This window comes from Vanellus vanellus (assembly GCF_965231255.1).
Source record: "Vanellus vanellus genome assembly, chromosome: 4".
In the NCBI taxonomy this organism is placed as follows: Eukaryota; Metazoa; Chordata; class Aves; order Charadriiformes; family Charadriidae; genus Vanellus; species Vanellus vanellus.
The window spans coordinates 52957608-52979004 of NC_138909.1; the positions used below are offsets into that span (position 1 = coordinate 52957608).

The window sequence follows — 21397 nt, forward strand, 5'->3', positions numbered from 1 at the left end:
TCCCTATCACCAAACAGTGATAAGTGAGGAAGAAAGAGAGGAAATAGAGAACATCTTCAATGTTGTAAATACAGTTTCTTTAAATGCTAAAGCCTTCACTAAAATATACATTAAATAAAGCAACAACAAAAGAGATTGTGAAAACGTCAAAACTCTAAAATAAATGAGATACTATTTTAGTGATATTAGTGCAGTCATAATCAGCATATGACTCAAGTATTGGAATAAATATACTGAAAAGAAACATGGCACAAAACCACATTCTGAATGCAGGAGATAGTCAGAGAACACAGACCAACCATAACAAACAGCACGCGAGCTCCGTCTTTCTCTAATAGTATATGAGATCATTTGAGTGACAATTGTTTGTACTGACTAGAAAATGTGACTCTAAATTGTTTTGATGCAAAGGTCCAAGAGATTGTCTCTTCCATTAGAAAGAAAACCAGATGGGTAACTTACTATTCATATTCTAAACACTATTAGTAACACATGTTTGCTAATAAACAAGCATGAAATTCTCCATCATGCATTCACTGTCAGAAAATATTACTTATATCTGTTGGAAAGACTGAGGTATATTCAGTATCTCAGGTTTTTGTGGTCCTTCTTTGAGCACATTAACATTCAACATACTCTAATTAGTTTCTCTTTTGAATTATATTCCTTCTTTCAAAATTAAAGGCTAACATGCTTCTCTGATTGACAGGTTAAATTACTTTATTTCTTTGCCTTTTTGGACAAGCTAGTAAAAGCATTTTTCCTGAGGAGAAATAGAAATGCTTTTTCAAATTATCTTTTATTTTTTATTTATCTTCAGCTTGACTTTTTGTTACTAAAAAGGAAGGAAATTCCCCCTGAAGCCCACCACTTTATGCTTTTTAGTTTAACGATACAAACATCTTCTGAAGTACAGAAGTGTAAACTCATTAGTAGCATTTCAGATCTTTCTGCCGCAGAAGCCCGGAGGAAAGAAACCTTAATACAGAATATCTGATTCTAGCAATGAAGTTTACATCTTAAACCAAATTATAACATCCAATTATATGCCATCTTTCTATCTCAAGTTAGGATTTCTCTTTGTTCATTCTGAAAGAAGCTTGATCTTAATTGGCTTTATGCCTTTCCACCTCTGTCATGACTTATTTTTGCTTTAAAAGGTGAGAAGCTGAAAAGCGGTATTTCAAGGTAGGTTTGGAGAACATAAATAATTCTTTATGAATGTAATAAATATATTTAATAGGAAAGCTGTCTATGAGCTACATAATAAAGGAGTATCTTAATGCAGACAAGACTAATATATTTATACAAATATTAATTTAAAATAACCTATTCAAATAATAAACCTAATTAACTTCCCCTAATAGTCATAAGCGAATTGTAGGGTTTATATTTCTTTTAGGTTTCAGATATGTAGATTCTCATGGAGTAGCAAAACCAGTTACAATACTATAACAGGAGACAACAATATCAAATGTGTCCCTGTTTAATGATGTATTATATTATTATGTAACACTTATTTGTGGAAAAATGCATTAATTATGCAGCACACGTATTGTAGAAGAAACCAAATGAGAAGAAATGAAGTGCACAGTTAAATTAAAATAGAGGTATACATGGAGAGCCACTGAAGTAAAGTTCTGTGAAGAAACCTCCTCTAAGTTGCTGCAATACAGAAGTCAAACTTATTCACATGAATTTTTATATCTATTGAGAGAAAACCACATAAAGCCAAAAATATACATTATCCATACATCAGATGTGGATTTGTCTGAAAGAAGATCACAGAAGAGTTTATCTGAAAGAGAAATCCTGCTCTGTACCTAATGTATGGTCATTTCCCCTTAAATCTGAGTAAATCCATTGTGGACTCCATTTAATGCCTTAAAGAAAAGATGACAGATAGACACATTACCTTTACAAAACAAATGAAAGATAAAGAAACCTTTGTTTGGAACTCCATCTCCCACAACAAAAGCAGCAAATTGGATGTTTTTTCTATTTGAATTATCGCTTTATCTGATTTACTCTTACCTTTGGCTTTAATCACTCCTTAAAGCATTTTACAAATACACTACATCAGCAAATATTCAACTAAAATTTGACATAACATCATAGTAACTGCAAAAATATCTACAATATTTATGATTTCTGGTAAGAATCTTCCAATCCTTTAACACTTAGTAAAGTGACTGGGCACTGCAGTATATCTTCTATATCAATAAATGATTCAGAAACAGATGGTATAAGTTCCATAAACATTTCACACACAAAAGAAGCCATGCCAATGTTTTTCCTTATAAGGAAAAGCCAGCCTTAGGCAACCCTGGATGCTAACTTTAGCAGCATTATTTTGGAGAAAAACAACCTTTAAGAAAAGTAGGTTTTGTGTCATTTTTAGCATGACGGCCTACAGGTCACCTTGTGTTGTATGTAGTTGTTCAAGACAGCTGTCTGTTGAGCTCTGACTTGTAAATGCCTGCACATCACCTCAGAATATTAAGCAAACTGTGACCTTCATGATCATCTTTTCCATTCTCTCCTGTCACTTTCCTCGATATGAGTGCATGAGAAACAGGAGCACAGTAACACTTCCCCATTCCATTGTTAATTCAGAATCCTAGACACTGTATTTTACTCAACAAAAAGCACACGCACTTCCTATAAATTTTTTGATGACAAATTGTATGGAAATACGTACCATGAGGGTAGGAAGATATAAGTGAAACCTAAACTGTGAAGATAGGCAAAAGAAGAGCTAAGGAAGTCACCAGTACTGTGAGGATGAGAACCTCCCAGGACAGGTTTCTGCCAGAACTCCAAAAGTCACCATACCAGTCAGAACTTGCAAGAAGCCCCATGAGCCCACCCATGCAAAGTGATCACAACATAACCATTACATCTAATATCTCTACTCCTAGATAGAGCTGTGGAAGACCACAGCCTTTCATCCAAGATTACAGAAAGCTTCTCATGTCATTTGTACCCATGAAGCTTAAGGCCAGTACCCTGCATAGACAGATAAGCAGTACTCAAACCTGCACGGTTAAGAACCAACAATACTTTTGGGCACAAGCTAAAAGGACAATGGCCTCATGGATTCCCTCTAGCCTTCGTGAGCCAAGTCCCACCTCTGCATCAGTTCCCTCCCTCCTACATGGCCAGAGGCCAGGTCTTTGCTAAGAAAGGCAATGATTAAATCAAACAGAACATTTCAGCAGCTAGGTAGTCACTACTTTTCTACTGCTATTCCCCTGCCTATGCCTGGACTTAAGCCCTTGTAGCAGTCTGCAACCCTGTCTCCTCCCACACAGGTCCTGCACATTCACCCATGCAGCTGTGGGCTGTGACAGAAGTGGAATGCAAAAAGCCTCACCAGTCCCTTCAGTCAAAGGTTAGTATGCTTCCTAAGCTCCATGTAAAATGATACAGTAAGATATATTCAAATATGCCCTTAAAAAGGCCACTGGGAGGGGGGGGGGGGGGGGGGGGGGGACGGGACACGACACCAAAATAACATGCCTCTAGCAGTCCAGAAAGTAAAATAAAATATATTCCAGCCACAAGCATGTACATGGAGATCATTATAGCCAAAGACAAGAGAGGAAGCACAAAGAGCCCAAGTGTCACAGCCATATAAGCACCTGGCAAGACTTCCATAGCAACACCATAGCCACCTTAGCCCTTCACTGCTATGAGGCCTGAAGCCAAATTCCAGAAGAAAAGAACTTCCTTTTTTTCCCCATAATCCCCAGGGTATCTCCAAGGGCTCAACAATCCTTTACAAGGAGTGGTTCATGAACACCAGGAACACATTATGAAGAAGTACTCAGTGGAAGCTTAGAGGGTGCGAATTCAGTTAATAATATTAAACTCTGATCCACAAATAACAGAAAACATTCATAAGAATAAATGTTCTAGAGTAAAATACCCATTGAATAAGCTTTTTCTGTCCACCATTTACATGAAGTATGACAACTGCTAGAATTAGATGAAAACAAACATTTCATGTGTTAAAAAATTAGATATTTTATATAAGTAATATTAATTTTTAATTCTAATTAAAATGTAAATCTTTTAATAGGCTCACTTACTGGACGTTTAGCTGAAAGTCTGCCAGTCACAGTTCCTGTCTGATTCCATGTAGAGGAAATAAATCCCTGTAAGTCAAGTAAAGGAAAAATCCTCAAAAAGAAAAAGATGAAGACATACATCTAAAGCTTTATTTCATATAAGTATCAGCAACAAAAACTCACTGCAATCAAGACTAAAAAAAAAAAAAAATATCAAAAAGAAACACTTTATAATTTTCCAAATATAAAAGTTCTTAAACTGTAGACACTGCAATCATTTCACATCCTTTTACTATTTATTTGAAACACCATATTTTACAGGCTTTTTATATGTCTACCTTTCTCATGCACATTCGTAGTCCATCCACATAAGTTGATTTCATCTTATGAACCTAAATTACATAAAAGTTTAGATAAACGCTTGTTTATAAAAATAAGATATTTTTCAAATTAAAGATTTTAGTTTCCAAATGCATACTAACTTTTTTCATAGACTTTTTTTAAAAGATAGCTTTATTTTAGTAAATAATGGATGTATACTCACTAATAACTTGACCTATTAGCATAAGTTAGGTAAGTGTTGGCTTATACCCCAAAACCAGGTCTTTGCAGATACTAGTAAATGAACTATTGGAATTTATTCTTTTACAATTTATATCCACAGGTCAATAAACTACACAAAAAAGCCACACACACACAAAAAGAACCCCACACTTTTTTCTTTTTTTACATCTTTAATACTCATCCACTGACAACCCAAACATTAAGTGTGAGAGCACACCAACTAGGTCAGTTAGGATTTTCAGGAGGCTCATCACCTAAAAAAGCCCATAATTAGTTATCTCCTTCACTTTCTGCAGAGTATTTCTTCAGAACTCAAAAAGTAAATGTTTTGCCCAAGGATTGTGCTTTATAGCACTAGACAAATCCAACAGTGAAGTTTTCCAATTGATTTTGCAGAGTTTTTTGCTAGATATAATCCAATCTAGTGCAAAACAGAAGTATAAACATTAAATTTAACTCTTAAGAATACCTACAACTTCAAAATTTAAATGACTATTTGAATGAAATTACTTTAGAAGCAACTTTTATTTATTTAACTGTGAATATGTTATCTTTCTTGCTATTTTTGCTTCAGTGCAACTACATTATGATAAAAATATCAGCTCACCTGACGGTATTCTAAAATTATCTTAGGCAAAGGATGAAAATCTTGCAACTTATTTAGCTGGAAAATAAAGAACATGAATTACTAGTATACTTTTCTGTTCAGTTATATTATTTAACAATCATAACAGACTAAGTTTTGGAGGAAGAAATTTTCTCGCCAAGCTGAACGGACAAAATACTGGCTAAAGAATAATGTCCTTCAAGTAGTCTCACCCTAGGCCCAAGGAAGCCTTCGCTTTTTCCTGCCTTCAGCAGGAGGGCTGGAGATTACCCCGGCCCATTTGATTGCCCTTCCTGTCCCAGACAGGGACAAAAAGACAGGCAGACACAGAAACTTTTCCACAACAACTTGGGAAACACCAGGACATGCAATGGGGGAGTTACTTATGGTCCTTTGTTTATTTTTTGTGCTAGACAGCATCAATGCAAAGGAGAACATGATAAACGTATACAAAATAATACATATGTACACACATATATTTATACACACACATAAAATCCAACAGGAGAATTTCTCTTGTTCATCTGCCATCCAGCGCGACCTGGACAGGCTGGACAGCTGGGCAGAGAAGAACCTCATGAGGTTCAACAAAAGCAAGTGCAAGGTCCTGCACCTGGGGAGGAAGAATGCTAGGCACCAGTACAGGTTAGGGGCGGACCTGCTGGGAAGTAGCTTGGAGGAGAAGGATCTGGGGGTTGTGGTAGACAGTAAATTATCCATGGCCCAGCAATGTGCCCTTGTCACCAAAAAGGCCAATGGAATCCTGGGATGCATAGGGAAGAGTGTGGCCAGCAGGTCGAGGGAGGTCATTCTCCCCCTCTACTCTGCACTGGTGAGGCCACAACTGGAATACTGTGTCCAGTTTTGGGCTCCCCAGTTCAAGAGGGACAGGGAACTGCTGGAGTGAGTCCAGCGAAGAGCAACTAAGATGATTAAGGGCTTGGAGCATCTGCCTTATGAGGAAAGGCTGAGAGAGCTGGGACTCTTTAGCCTGGAGAAGAGAAGGCTGAGGGGAGACCTTATTATGGCGTACAAGTATCTAAAGGGTGGGTTGAAGGAGGATGGAGCCAGGCTCTTTTCAATGGTTCCAAGTAACAGGACGAGGGGTAATGGGCACAAGTTAGAACACAGGAAGTTCCGTTCAAATACACGGAAAAACTTCTTTATGGTGAGGGTGACAGAGCACTGGAACAGGCTGCCCAGGGAGGTTGTGGAGTCCCCTTCCCTGGAGATTTTCAAGACCCACCTGGATGCGGTCCTGAGTAATGTGCTCTGGGCAATCCTGCTTTAGCAGGGGAGTTGGACTAGATGATCTCTAGAGGTCCCTTCCAACTCTGAAAATTCTGTGATTCTGCGATCCCCTAATACAAGTTCCCAAAATAGAGATTGGATATTTAGAAGTACAACAAAAATATGTGGACCTACAACAGTTCAGGGTGAAAAACAGATGTACCTGTACCAGAATGGAGATTTAAAAGTGTGAGATTTTTTCTTGCTACCAGAGAGAGACAACATACTACTTATCTAGACCACAATGGAGATTTAAAAGCATATTCTTTTTCTTGCTACCAGAGAGAGACAACATATTACTTATCTAGTATTTATCTATTGGAAGATTTCAGCCTAGCTTTCTCTAAATAACCAAGCCTCTGCAGTTGGAAAGAGTACTGGACTAGAAAAAAGCATTGCTTTCAGTACTGCAACAAATATATTCCCATAAAAAGATGACATGCATTCTATTTCACTGATCCCTCTCATCTCCCAAGACTGCGTCACTTTTCAAGATTACGCATTTGAACTATGAAACCTCCTTCTCCTTGAATAGCATGTAGTTTTTATGGTTATACTGTTGACATTTCCTCAGAGATCATATCTGGCACTTCAAACACTTGGCCCAACAATTGAATTTCCTTTTTCACACAAGAGAAATAAATACTACTTTTCTACCATCCCCACAGGTGTTCATTCTCAGCAATGAGTTGTGTACTTTGACTCCCATGTAAACCAGAGCAATGCAATTACGGCACCAAATCAGAAACAGCCACAGCTTCTTGTCTTCTAAGAAGAAACTCCATTTCTATTATTATCTTAACAAAATGATCTATTAATGATTTGGACAAGGGGATTGAGAGCACCCTCAGTCCTCAGTCAGTCTGCAGACAACACCAAGTTAGGTACGATTATTAATCTGCTTGAGAGTAGGATGGCTCTACAGAGGGATCTGGACAGGCTGGATCGATAGGCCAAGGCCAATGGCATGAGGTTCAACAAGGCCAAGTGCCAGATCCTACACCTGGGTCACAAAAACTCCGTGCAACACTACAGGCTTGGGGAAGAGTAGCTGGAAAGCTGCTTTATGGAAAAGGACTGGGGGTGTTGGTCAACAGCTGGCTGAACATGAGCCAGCAGTGTGCCCAGGTGGCTAGGAAGGTCAACAGCATCCTTGCTTGTGTCAGAAATATTGTGGCCAGTAGGAATAGGAAAGTGATTGCCCCCCCTGTACTCAGCACTGAGGAGGTCCCACCTCAAATACTGTGTTCAGTTTTGGGTCCCTCACTACAACAAAGACATTGAGGTGCTGGAGTGCATCCAGAGAAGGGTAACAAAGCTGGGGAAGGGTCTAGAGCACAAGTCTTATGAGGAGCAGCTAAGGGAACTGGGTTTGTTCAGCCTGGAGAAAAGGAGGCTGAGGGGAGGCCGTACCACTCTCTACAACTACCTGAAAGGAGGTTGTAGCGAGGTGGAGTCGATCTCTTTTCCCTAGTAGCAAGTGGAAAGACAAGAGGAAACAGCCTCAAGTTGCACCAGGGGAGGTATAGGATGGATATTAGGAAAAATGTCTCCAATGAAAGGGTTATGAAACACTGGAACAGGCTGCCCAGGGAAGTGGTTGCATCACCATCTGTGGAGGTGTGGCACTTCGGGACATGGTTTAGTGGTGGTTGTGGCAGTGTTAGGTTTATGGTTGGACCTCTTAAAGGTCTTTTCCAACCTAAACGATTCTATGATTCTATGAAAAAGAGACATCCACATTTGCCTCAAGTTACCAAGAAGTCAGCAGTTTGGTCTTGACTTCATCATTTTTAGACAAGTGTTTTTGGCAGGTTTCTGCACTTGTGTGGGATCACACATGAACGTCCACATTGCTGAAAATCATCTGCTCCAACACCAACAGAATAAAGAACGGTAGAAGCTTCACATGCACAATATTTGTGGCACTGAATCTGAAGATACATTTGATCTCTTGCACAGGTGTCTCAAAGTATCTAAACAGTTTGGTCATTATTGCTTTAAGGGAAAAAGATTTTATCAGGATCCTGCAGATCTGACTCTAAATGCTGAAGACAAGCATCTCCACAAAGGCAAAAAAAAAGCCTGAGGAAAATTCATGCATACAACAAGTAAAACTCTGGACCACACAAAGAAACAAGTCCCGATTCAAACCACAGGTATCAAATAATTTCCTACAGACCTCTTTACCTAGCATGAATGAATGAGTTAAGGGTCCATAAAAAGATGACAACATGGTTTTAGCCCAAGTCTCCTGACAGTAAAGAGAAAGTTTGGGTTGCTATCTTCTGCACCAACAGATTTTACATTAATGTTCTTTTCTTTCACCTAACCAGTCAGTCATACTGAGATACCAAAATCTGACCAGTAAGAAAGCCTCCCTTCTTTGAAGAACACGGTCATACATGCATGCCGGTACTAAAAAGTTTTTAATCCCGGTTTATAGCTGAAGTTTAGCTTCAGTAGCTAGTTTGTTTTTCCCCATCATGGACTGCAACTTTCATTTCTGGCATAAGTAAACAAAGTGTAATAAGTACAATACAAAAATAAATCAAGACTGTGAAGAAAACTTTAGACAAACGACTGTTTCACTGGAATTTAACTTAGAAGTTTCGCTAAATCACACAGATGGTTTTAAAACCCCTCCCCATCTCACCACAATTTCCGAGGTGGACACAAGTTGTTGTATTTCAGTTCTGTGAACTTTCTCACACAGTACATGCAGTTTTAACTTTTCAAATAGTACCTACAGTAAGAAAAAACACAGAAGAGAAATGTTTCAGTGTTTCAATTGCTGAAACATAAAGGAAAATTATTTGGTGCTTGAACTTAAGTCTAGAAAACAGATTTCAAGGGAAATAGAGCATACCATAGCAAGGAGAACAAACAATTGAAAAGATAAAATCTTTATTTTTGAGTTATTGAAAAAGCATATTTACTAAAATCAAATGTATAATTTATGTAAATACATTCAAACACAGATTATCCAACATCAGTTCTTCATAAATCTGGCAATATGTCCTCCATTAAAATCAGAAAACAAGATAATTATCAAAGAAAGAATTCTGAAGTTGTAAGGACCAATTTTATATGCTTTATAATTCTTCTGTATCAATAACAATTTACAGAACTTACAACTTACATAATAATAGCAGTAGGAATATTACCTCTCTGAGTTGACTACTACTGGTCAAAAGGAATTGTTCTCCAGCAACTTGATGAGCTTCCCGTTCAAGCTCTTTGAGTCGCAACTATAAATTAGTACATCAAAATTACTCTGTTTACATTATTATTTTCTTCAATATCCACTCCTTCCTAGGTTAACAAGTATATTGAACTTCTATTTAAAAATAGGGTGCTTGATAATGTGTGATCATTGCTGGCTATCAACATTTGGTTTAGTAGATTGCTTATATACTCTTTAATCTGTATTTCTTCATGATCTGGGAAGGGGATTTACTGCAGTAAAAAGGACCAAAGTTTGTAGGAAAATAATTTAGGTTATGGAAGACTACAGAGATCTGTGAGAAACAGCTATGCAAATCATTCTTGTAAATTAATAACTTGTCAGACCACTATGATTACCTAGTCAGATTTTATGCTATAAAACAGGATTTTCTTGTAGCTATTTTTATCAATAGGGAAATGGCAAGCTTAGAACTCTCAGAACACATAAGTTGTAAAGAGTGTTTTATTTAAAAAGAGAGAGATAGAAATATCTATCTCTTCTCTGGAAGATGGTTACTTATAACTGTATGTTCAGAAGGAGTCATTACAATTTTTACTCTACAACTCATAATACAAAAGGACCTGCGCATTTGCAAAGGAATCTCAGTTCTGGGGCAAAGCTAATTAAGCAAATGCCTCTTGTTTGCTTGCCTAAATAAACATGGAAGTATCCTAAAATGAAATATCATTAGTTATAATAAAAATACTAGAAACCCCAAACTGTCATGTAAAAGATGACAAAACGAGATTCCTTCTCTTTTTAATCAGTTATCCTCAGTAAAAGCAGAAAGATGATGCTATACAATTTTCAAAAGAAAAAAATAAAGACAAAATTTACCCCCAGAATCTCTGATGTTTTTTTCAGTTCTTGTTTGTTCACATGTATTTTGTGTGTTTCCATCACTGTAAAGACAATTATATACTGAGGACACTTACAATTGACAATTTTGATCTTACATGCTTCTTAGACTGCAAAATGGACACTCAAACTCACACAGCTGTTATGAGGCTAACATTTAGTATTCTGAGGTATTACATTATACTTGAGCATAGTCAGCAGCTGTGTGAAAATAGGGAAGATTCATATTTTGAACTGAACTTTCATACCTGCCAGAATTGTGATAAGTGGAAGCTCTAACGTGCAAAATAACTTCCACAAACCTTGAACCTGTAAAAGCAACATACAAACAAATTCTTCAGTATCAGCCAATTTTATCTTAAAACATACAGCAGTATCTATTTTCCAGTAAGCAGTATTTCACTTTCTGTATAATCCTTTTTTATAGGACAACACCGTTTCTGGAATGAACTACCACTTAGTGTGAATTATAGTATCTAAATACCATAGTCCATTATCACTTCATTTTGTAGGCAATAGTAATACATTTTGTAATAGTAATCATTTTATACAGGAATAGTAATAAATATACATCCCTCATTTTTCTAAACAGTTTTTAGAGCAAGCTCCATTATAATAGGACATACAGTTATCCCTCTTTATTCACCTGAACAATTAAGCAATCATTCAGAATTCACTATTTTGTTTTCACTAAAAAGAAAATAAAAGATGATGGGATTACGTATCCAATTTAGTTACAAAGAACAGGAATTCCTTTTTTCTCTAACCACTGAAGCAATCATACAGCAACACTTGCCTAAAAACTCTTCCTGTAGACCAGCTCTTGGTGTTTCTGTGCCTTTGGTGTTTCCCTGTTGCCTTCCTTCACAGATTATTTCATCTAATAGGATGACATCTAAGTCTTCATCAAAGTCCTACACTTGCTACCATCAATTTCAAGAAAAACCCCTAGGATCCTATGATGTACCTTCCCCACCAGAACCTGAGCACATCCCTAAGTTCTGACACTTTTCCAGGTATATGATTACAAGGAGAAAACAAACACACACAAAAAAAAACCACACTAAAAGACATCTTGACATGCATTCTGAACTGCAATAAGGGCTAAAATAGGATAAAATAGTTCACTTGGAAGGAACTTGCAATAATCATCTAGTCCAACTGCCCAACCACTTCAGGGCTGACCAAAAGTTAAAGCATACTATTAACAGCATTGTCCAACTGTCTCTTAAACACTGACAGGCTTGGGGCACTGACCACCTCTCTAGGAAGTCTGTTCCAGTGTTTGACCAGTATTTGACTAATACAACCTAGAGCAATAGATACGCTGAGAGTTTTTGTATTTTTTTAGACTGTTTTATACAGCTTTAAAATATCAAAAGAAAAGTCACAATATTTTGACCACTTCCTGTTGTTAGAATTTTCATTTAAATATTTAGTTTACTGTTGCAGAGGAAAAGTTTGTCTGAAGATTAACCTTCAGACTAACCATTTTCTCCTTCTGGCAAAAATGACAAGTTTCATGGACAACTTTATTTTAAATGTTGACCAGCGCTGTAAAGAAGTAAGGATTGAAGCCTTCTATTTAACTCAAGTAGAGATTCTGATTTGAATGATCAGCACATTACTGACTCGCTTTAATTCATGATAACACATCAGAAGTTATATCTGAGTAATTACTTTTTATATTTTACCTGTAAGTCACGAGCAAGGTCCATCATTACATTATAAAGCTTCTCCAAGTTCACACCTAAGTTTTGATACTGATATAAAAAAAAATAAATCAAGACTTTTAATGCTAACATAAAAAGACTTAGAACGCTATTTTAAAAGATATTAAACTATATTTATTTTTCTGTATGTCTCCTGTGATATTTAACATTTTAGAAATATTCTTAGACCTCTGACAAACACAGTTCATGAACAAAGCAGTACAGTTCATGAATAATCAAGATTTTACCTGTTCCTTTATTTACATTTTGCATAGACCAAGTACGGAGAAATAGTATCACTACACCGCCTTTGACATTGAAGTCAGAATTTACTACTAGTTTTAAAATGAGGAAAATGCATTGCCATTTTCTTTCTGCTATCAGTACTGTCACTCTTCTGTGCCTGAACTATTCACTTCCTTCCCTTCTGTTCCAGAGGTGTTCTGCACAGAGCCACGCCACCTCATTCAATTGGCTAGAAGACCATCTTGAAATGCACACAGACACCAAGAATATGATCTTTAGCTCCAAGAACACGATCACTAAAAATAAACTTATATCAGGCTAAAATCACAAAATGTAAACAATAAAGTGCTGCTTTTCATTACTACATTCCTATTAGAAAAACTGGGAACATAAAAAATGCTGCATACGTAGATTTTCTTTCCTGCAGCCTGTATCTTCAATGATGGCTGAACAATCAAAATTATGGAATAAATTTGCATCCGAGCCATGAAGTGCAAAAAAATTCCTGTAAAATTCCTGGACCACAAACCATAGAACCTAGGACAGCATTCCAGAGGACCAAAGTTACACACTTGCCTGTTCACGTACCGTTCCCCAGGAATCACATACTGGTCTGTGTTGGAGGCAGGAAAACGTTACATGGAATTACATATGATATGTTATGATAGTTCTTAGTTTATGTAAAACAGGGAAATTAAACTAAGGGTCATTTGTGTAAAAAGAGGCATTTATTTTGTGTGGATAAATACTTCTGAGGATATAGCTGAAGAATTGGTGCAACCTGGCCACAAAACTTTAAGACAGACATTAAGAAATGTCATATAGGCTAAAGAAGGAAACCAAAACTAATAGTAATTTTAGAAAATATGTCCTACAGAAAGAGATGAACCAGGTTTATTTAGTTGAGAAGAATAAGTTGAAGAAGGAGCATGTAATAGTTTTTACAAAGAGACTCATATCAATTATTTTCTTGTACGCTAGGTATAGAACAATCGGCTTAATAGAAGCTGCTCAATGGGCAGACTACAGTTTTTTTTTCATGAAGTTAGACTAGCATCTCTAAGGGACAGTCCAGGTTTTGACTGCTTCAGAAGTATGTTTATCATTTTGTTATTTATGTCAAGAATGTAGACTTTATTGCTAACCACATAAAAAAATTAAATGTCCCTTTGGCACCTTGTGAGCAATCTGTCTTCAGGTTTATCATTCACCCTATGTGTATCTTAAAGGAATTCTGATTATTCTGTGTTTGCTTTATTATATGGATTCTTATCTTAGAACTGAACACTAAGAGGAACACTTAGAGGGGCTCTCATACTATGAGCTGCTGAAGTCTCTCTTTACAGACCTGCAGCTAATCTACAGCTTTCTTACCTTACTGCCCTCAGGAAATACTTACAGTTGAGAGAAAAAATCTGCTACAAAAGAAATATATTCTGCTTTTTCCACTCAAACTGAGCTAGAAAGTGTTTTCCTTACCAGAGTAAGGTCTCAGAAATTATGCTACCAAATCTGACTTCGCTGCCCATTTCAGTTTCATGGGTTTTGATACATTCAGAATCTTTCCTTTGGTTCTTACATGACGAGAAGGAAAGAAAAGGATGTTTCTACTTATTATCAGATTTATGCTATCCTCTAAGATTGTATAGAAAATGAAGACAATGCTTCAGTTTCACTGAAATGTCCAATATTTTGTAAAGAACAAAACCAAGATTCTGTCGTTTGGAAGAGTATATGCAATGTAACTGGATGTGATATCACTCTACTAAACTGGATGTCATTTAAGATAGGAATTATGGACTAAAACAGAAAGATTGCCACTGAAATTGTTGCCCAGAATATTTTGTTAAGAACAGGTCTGATATCAGAATACTATGGTCCTCCAGTGCTTTTAATCTGTCCAGCCAGAACAATAGTGCTTTTGAAGCAAAAGCAGTTAAGAATAATAAAAAAGTGGCTGGCAAACCTTCAAAATCTTTCCTAAAGAAGGGTCTATACAGTCTAAACAGATCTTTAAATTAAGGATTTTTCTAAAATTAAAAAAAAAAAAATCAAAATTAATGGACAGGGGAGGATCTTCCTCTCTCTTCAGGGAGGTAAGGACCCTTCTGAGTTTGTGAGAAGGTTCCTCTGAACATCTTTTTCCATCTGAACAGGGTCTTTTGCAGGAGTTGCTCCCTGAGCTGGATAGCTGGGTGCCACTTATCTCCTTATCTTCAGGATGACTCTCAGAACCTCCTGGTTGTATTTCTACAGAGTGAGGGCAGGCACGGACTGAGACACCAGTACACCTAAACACTTAATTTTGTGCTCTCACAGTACAACAGTCAGCTGTAAATCAACAGGTAAACATAATCCATCCCCCAAACAGTGTATTAAAATCTGCCTTGTACATAAAACTCACAATTTTGGCCTGTTGGCAAAACAGCCCCATTATCTGAAGAACAACAGAAGTTTGGAACCAAAGCATTATAGCAGATGCAGACTGACAAGAGCAATGTTTTATCCATTATTTGATCCAAACAGAATGCAGAAGGAATCCAAACTACTTGTTGCTGCACAAACACAATAGAACGAGAACTGACTTAAAATGAGTTTCTATTAGGACAAATTATAACACATTATTGCTACAGAGGCAAGCATTCTGGTACACAGCTGGGGTAGAACCATCACGGGAACTTTATCATATTGATGCAACTAATTTTTAGGAGAAGAGAAATGCCGAGTGGAAGAGAAGCATGGGAGGCACCTATTAGTTACAGGAAGTTATGTTTCATGCTAAAAACAGAATTACCCCAGTTTCAGGATAATCTTTGCTGCAGACACATTTTCCTACCACATACTATAAAACAATGGGGACACTAGAGTTCCAGTCAGTCAGAATACACTTAAGCCTGGACCACAGTTGTTTTTATCTTGAAATGACCATCTGACTCAACAGCAGATAAAACTAAACAGATTCTACATAAGCTGATGTCTGTTAGTGGGAAGCACAGCCCGGCAAGGCCTCTGCAGCAGAAAAGACATAGAATGAAGTAATGAATTCCGCTGACAGCCCACGTGGGTTCCCCATCTGCTCAAGAGCTATTAGCGTATACAACTTCAGCATTGTTTGTGTTGGTTGGTTGTGAGTGGACAATATGGACACCTGCTGTACAGGCTTCCCCTCTGCCTACAGCAGACTTGAACACCACAAGATTGATAAACGGTGCACCCTTGAAGGTAGGATGCAGAGGGCTCTATTCAAAGCTGAAATATCTAGATCCACTGATGCTCATCCTTTATAACAGCCTAATCTTATCAGTAAAGACTTCTCTCTACCCCAGATGGATTAATTTAAGCAGGCCCATACTCCAGTGAAACACCATCAACGTGTCTCCAGGAAACCTTGTTCATACCCACCGGTTCTGGAACAAATAAGCTGTGTGTGAAATACTGTCCCTTCCACAACAGACAGCTTACTTGATCCCATTTGGGAGGTAGAAGTAAGCCCAATGATGGGCTTCAACTGACACCAAGATTCCTCATCAGCAAATGCAGCAATGACAAAAGAAGCATGATGTTTAGCACCTCTTTCAGCAAACGTTTCAAAGTATATAGACTATGACCTCTTTTACCGAGCCTTTTAGAACAGCACCAAATATACAGACAAGCAGCAATTAGTATACGTTCTGTGCTAGAATGTGCGTGGGTGAGTACCAGGCTACAGAATAAAATAGCAGTCATTTCAAGTACTATGCTGGGTGGACAAGACTAGCACAATACCAAGGGAGCTTAACTGAAATAGTGGGACACAAGACATGATACATCACCTGGCCTGGATCCCTCTGGGAGTACAAGCAATTGTTAGGAACCTACCAGCAGAGTCGGAGCAAGAAGGCTGAAGAGATAAATCTGTCAAAAAGCTAGGATTCACATGAAGAACTGGGACTCACTAAGCAAACAAACAGAGAAGCCAAAAAGAAAGTGGGAGAGTCAAGGGAACAAATTAATTGCATAAGGAATGGGGGTGGGGAGAGGGAAATAATCACAGGATGTTAGAGGGAGGCATTAACTGGGACTTGGGTGAAGAGGTCAACATAAAGACACTGGAGATGGTCAGGACAAGGAAACAAACTAGACTTGAAATAGGGCTGGAAGGAAATAAGGCTTCAATATTTAACTCAGAGCTGGGAATCAGGATGACAAAGTTGAGAAATGATAACTAAGAATAGATGTGATATATGAAGAACAAAAGACTGAGTCAAGCTAAGGATAGAGACAAGATTAAGGATGCTGACTCACAGGGGTGGATGTCACATACAGACATAACCAACAAGTTTATATCTTCTGCCTGTTTGCCTGTCCATTCCCTACGCTAATAGCTTAATGCATGAAGTAGCTTCTAAACAACTGTAGATTACAGCTAGTATTTTAAAGTAAACAGACTCTGTTTTTCTTGGAAACATCTATACTGATGGGTATTGTGTTGATACAACTGACCTCTGTCTATGCTCTAAGCCCACTTGACATCAGTGGATTTGTATCCTAGAAGCCCTATGAGCATGTTACAATATTTGTGTCTGAACAAGCAAGGCCTTGGAAAAGTGAAAGGTTTTAAAAAAAAAAAAACAAAACAAAAAACAAAACCCAAACATCAGTTAGGTTGCTGCACATGTATTCTTAGTATTCAAACAACCTCCGAAGGCTAACGTGGCCAGAGTAGATCATCATGGCCCAAAAGACAAAAACTGAAATTTTACAACACTCAATAAGTTTCAACAGACATTAAGACATTTCTATAGTGCTGGGAATAACTTCTCAAAAAGTTCATTAAGCATTCTCTCTTATTGAGAATAAAATTCACAGATTTTTCCTACACATGCTTGAAGAATCATATTTGACACCCTACTGTTCCTCAGTCTACAATGTGGGTTGTTTGGTTTTTTTTTTTGTTTTGTTTGGTTTTTTTTACCAGCTGTAAAATTCGGCAAAGTTGTTGGTTAACTAAATACAGGCTACAAGTTCACAGGATTAGAAAACAAGGCATTAGACATTCTGGAAGAGAAAGCTGGAAATCAGTTTGCAGGAAGGTAGAAAGAAATAAAGATCAGATTATATACTAATTAATACTGTTTCTGAACTTTATGGTTTTGAAGTGGAATTTTACAGCTGTACCTAGAGAATATGATCCCATCTTGGTAGAAAGTAGTGAACCCTTCCCTTCTCTGCTTTCTTTAATATTAGATTTCCAACAAATAGTCTTAATAATTTTTTTCCATCAGAAAGGCATTAGCTGTAATTATTTTTTTTTGCAACACTAAGCAAATACAATTGTTTCATCATTTCCTTCCCCTTTTAACCCAACCACAAATAATTTAAAACAAATTACTTACTGATCCGTTTCTCAAAGTGCCTGCATCTGTATTTACTGTTCCCATAGAAAAAGGCTTTTTAAAATACTTCTGTATTAAACACTCAAAGGAGGGAACTGTGTCGCTGGGGTTTATCAGCCACGCTGCAATCCTTGGATCTAACACGACACTACCAGCAACTACAAAAATAAGTTATTTCTGACAATCAAAATATTTAAATTACCTCCCATACTGAGAAATCCCTCTAAAGTTTTGCCTATCTTTCCTGTAGACACACATAATAAATAGAAAAGCATTTACACTCTGAAAATGTTAAACATTGAATTCACAGCTGTAACAAGAAAGATCATGACTACAAAGGATTATGTTCCATATTGAATATTTTTGAAGAGGGATTTTTTGTGGATTTGGTTTCTGTTTGTTTTTTTTTTTTTTTCCAAGTTTTAAAACGTAAGTAAACATCTGGTTCTTAAGATTGACTGTAAAAGCCTCTCTTTATTATCACTGCAAAATTTCAAATTGAAGTTTTTCTTGTAAGTGTCTCCCTCCGATAGTTTTGTTGTTGCTGCTAGCTTGATTGATATCCACGAAATTGCTATTAGGGGTCGGGGGAGAGAAGATTTACTTCCTAACAATCAGACTTCTGAGATCTTTAATGTATGTATGAATTCACATATCACAGAATCACAGAATTATCAGAGTTGGAAGGGACCTCTAGAGATCATCTAGTCCAACTCTCCTGCTAAAGCAGGATTGCCCAGAGCACATTACTCAGGACTGCATCCAGGCGGGTCTTGAAAATCTCCAGAGAAGGGGACTCCACAACCTCCCTGGGCAGCCTGTTCCAGTGCTCTGTCACCCTCACCGTAAAGAACTGTTTCCGTGTATTTGAACGGAACTTCCTGTGTTCTAACTTGTGCCCATTGCCCCTCGTCCTGTCACTTGGAACCAATGAAAAGAGCCTGGCTCCATCCTCCTTCAACCCACCCTTTAGATACTTGTATGCCATAATAAGGTCTCCCCTCAGCCTTCTCTTCTCCAGGCTAAAGAGTCCCAGCTCTCTCAGCCTTTCCTCATAAGGGAGGTGCTCCAAGACCTTAATCATCTTAGTTGCCCTTCGCTGGACTCGCTCCAGCAGTTCCCTGTCCCTCTTGAACTGGGGAGCCCAAAACTGGACACAGTATTCCAGTTGTGGCCTCACCAGTGCCGAGTAGAGGGGGAAAATATGGGTGAATATGGGAACATATGGGTGAATAATGCATTGTTCTCAAAAAATCAGAACCTTGTGTCCTATAGGATCACATGTGCTCACACTGCACTTTTTTTCCTGTTCACAGAGATACATAGGATGGAGCAAGCCTAGTGCTGTTTCATGTCCCTTTTAACCACAATCTCAACATATGTACTGAGAGCAGAGAGAAACTAGGAACTAGAATGTTTTGAGATATATTCAAAGATAGATCTAAGTGTCCTCTTCAGCAACCCCTAAATACAGTCAAATGACAACTCACAGGTACATTTATAGAGAATTCCATGCTACATAACCTTACAGACTCAGTTACCTGGAAACAGACTTTTAATGTCCGTAATGCAAGTTACAGCTGCAGGGCTATTCTAAAGAGAATCTGGTTTGTTTACCTCCACTGATATAACTGTTGCTGAAAAGAACTTCACATGGCTGCTCAGCAGATGTTAGGGAAGGAGACATCTTGCCCCTGAATAGGCTTGAGCTCTGCTGGAGTGGCCAGATAATAGAAGGATACTTCATCTGCATGGTCTCATACCAGGATTTTATGTAGTTCACTATCCTATTCTCTGAATGCAAACAGCGTTTCACCTCAGAAGCTAGAAGATGTGAAGGAACAGCCTTGGAAATTGTCTCAAGGATACCCTCCTGATAGTACTACTAAGAGACCTTCTGTGATGGTAAGGACAGTCTTAGCTTTGAAATCATGCAGCTTAAGAAAGTATGTCAAACTCTGCATCCACTCCAAAAATCAAACTTTGGATGTCTCCATGGGATTTCCACTGCTCTTTCAGCAGGAAGTAATCCCTCCAGGTATTAAATGAAACTTTGACAATTGTAACAGACTTGCCATGAACTCAGATGATGCATTGTGAAGAGGCAGACTAAGCAACACAGCCTCCCTGATGGGCTGCAACACTCAGCAGCTGATGGCTGTTAGAAAATGCCAGAACCTGCGGGAAGGCTCTGCCTAGTGAGATACTGGACATTCACAAGCTCATGTGAAGACTGCATGAAATGAGCACTGATTTTTCTAATAACAACTGCATCTTACCAAGAATACATGGGAGAATCCTGTTACCAAAGAGTCCCTGAGACACCTCAAAGATCCTTTTCTCGTATCTTCATTTACAATGAGCACAAAACAGTCTCTAGCTGAAAAAAAGAATAAAGAACCACCCTCCCCAACCATACACCCCTTCCTTCCCAACTACAATTTTCACCAAAGGTGAGGGTAGCAGTAATGAGTCTTTGAGTGAGCACCAACTCAGTCTTTGAAAGAGGATGACAACTTCAAGGTGAGGAGGCGGCACATATGGAACTGAGAGAACAAAGCTGAAAGGAGTGAAGCAAAACCTGGGTCAAGCTGGGATAAAGTGAAGAGCGTGTGCTGATAAAAGCATACTTTCCTCAAGACTGTGAAATGGTACTCAAGTCCTGTCCTTCTTCTACTCCAAAACATTAGCGAATCCCAACAGCATTGCATGCCATATCTTACTAGTCAGGGCTAATGTATCTGTATGTATTCCACTGGTTAGTACTTTAGTTTGAGAATGAATACAATCATTCAAAGTGATTGCAGTCAATATGACACACAAATTACAGTGTTTCCTTGATTTACGATGGGATTTTTTTTTACCTTTAAAAAGACATGGCACTTGTGTTGTGGGTTTTTTACCACAGCAGAAATAATGGGTGAGGAAGCATCAACTTCTGAAATTTAAAAAAAAAACCTAGACAAGAATTCTTTTGGATACTAGAAATTTCAGGATTCAAGTCCTATGCAGATAGGATCTAACCTAGATCAAGTACTTCCTGTGCATACAGGTTGTAAAACTGTCACTAGGGCCAATATGATAATGACATTTCTTCCCCATCTTCTCATTCCCAGGGCTAAGTGGTTTTTAGTAGATCTTCACACCAGATTCAAAATCATCATCAGTTTACTGTGTGATTTACTGATGAAACTTCTCAGATGCTGAACACAAACTGAATATTCTCCACAGAGGGAGTCCTTCCTGAAAGTTCACACATTTTTGTAATTCACTCAGCAGTAATCCAATAAATAGAACCAAGAAAATAAAACCCCATTCTACTTACATCTTATATCTTCTGTTTGTAGTTGCTTTTAAACCCATACAAGAGTCTTATTTGACCCTATCAAAAAAACAAGGACCCATTCAAGCTATTCCCAATTCTGACAACTATGAGCACCTCT

General features: G+C 37.8%; 1 protein-coding gene across 1 annotated transcript in view; it reads right to left on the bottom strand.

The window, feature by feature from the left end:
- POLN (DNA polymerase nu) overlaps positions 1 to 21397 on the bottom strand; it is a gene marked incomplete at both ends in the record, with an annotated part of 105722 nt that overhangs the window by 73368 nt on the left and 10957 nt on the right. Inside the window, 9 exons of the mRNA XM_082482556.1 lie at positions 4095 to 4160; positions 4412 to 4465; positions 5245 to 5301; positions 9191 to 9280; positions 9702 to 9785; positions 10601 to 10665; positions 10870 to 10930; positions 12316 to 12384; positions 17955 to 18112. Of these exons, the coding sequence (XP_082338682.1) occupies positions 4095 to 4160; positions 4412 to 4465; positions 5245 to 5301; positions 9191 to 9280; positions 9702 to 9785; positions 10601 to 10665; positions 10870 to 10930; positions 12316 to 12384; positions 17955 to 18112 (704 nt within the window). The remainder of the gene's footprint in view (positions 1 to 4094; positions 4161 to 4411; positions 4466 to 5244; positions 5302 to 9190; positions 9281 to 9701; positions 9786 to 10600; positions 10666 to 10869; positions 10931 to 12315; positions 12385 to 17954; positions 18113 to 21397) is intronic.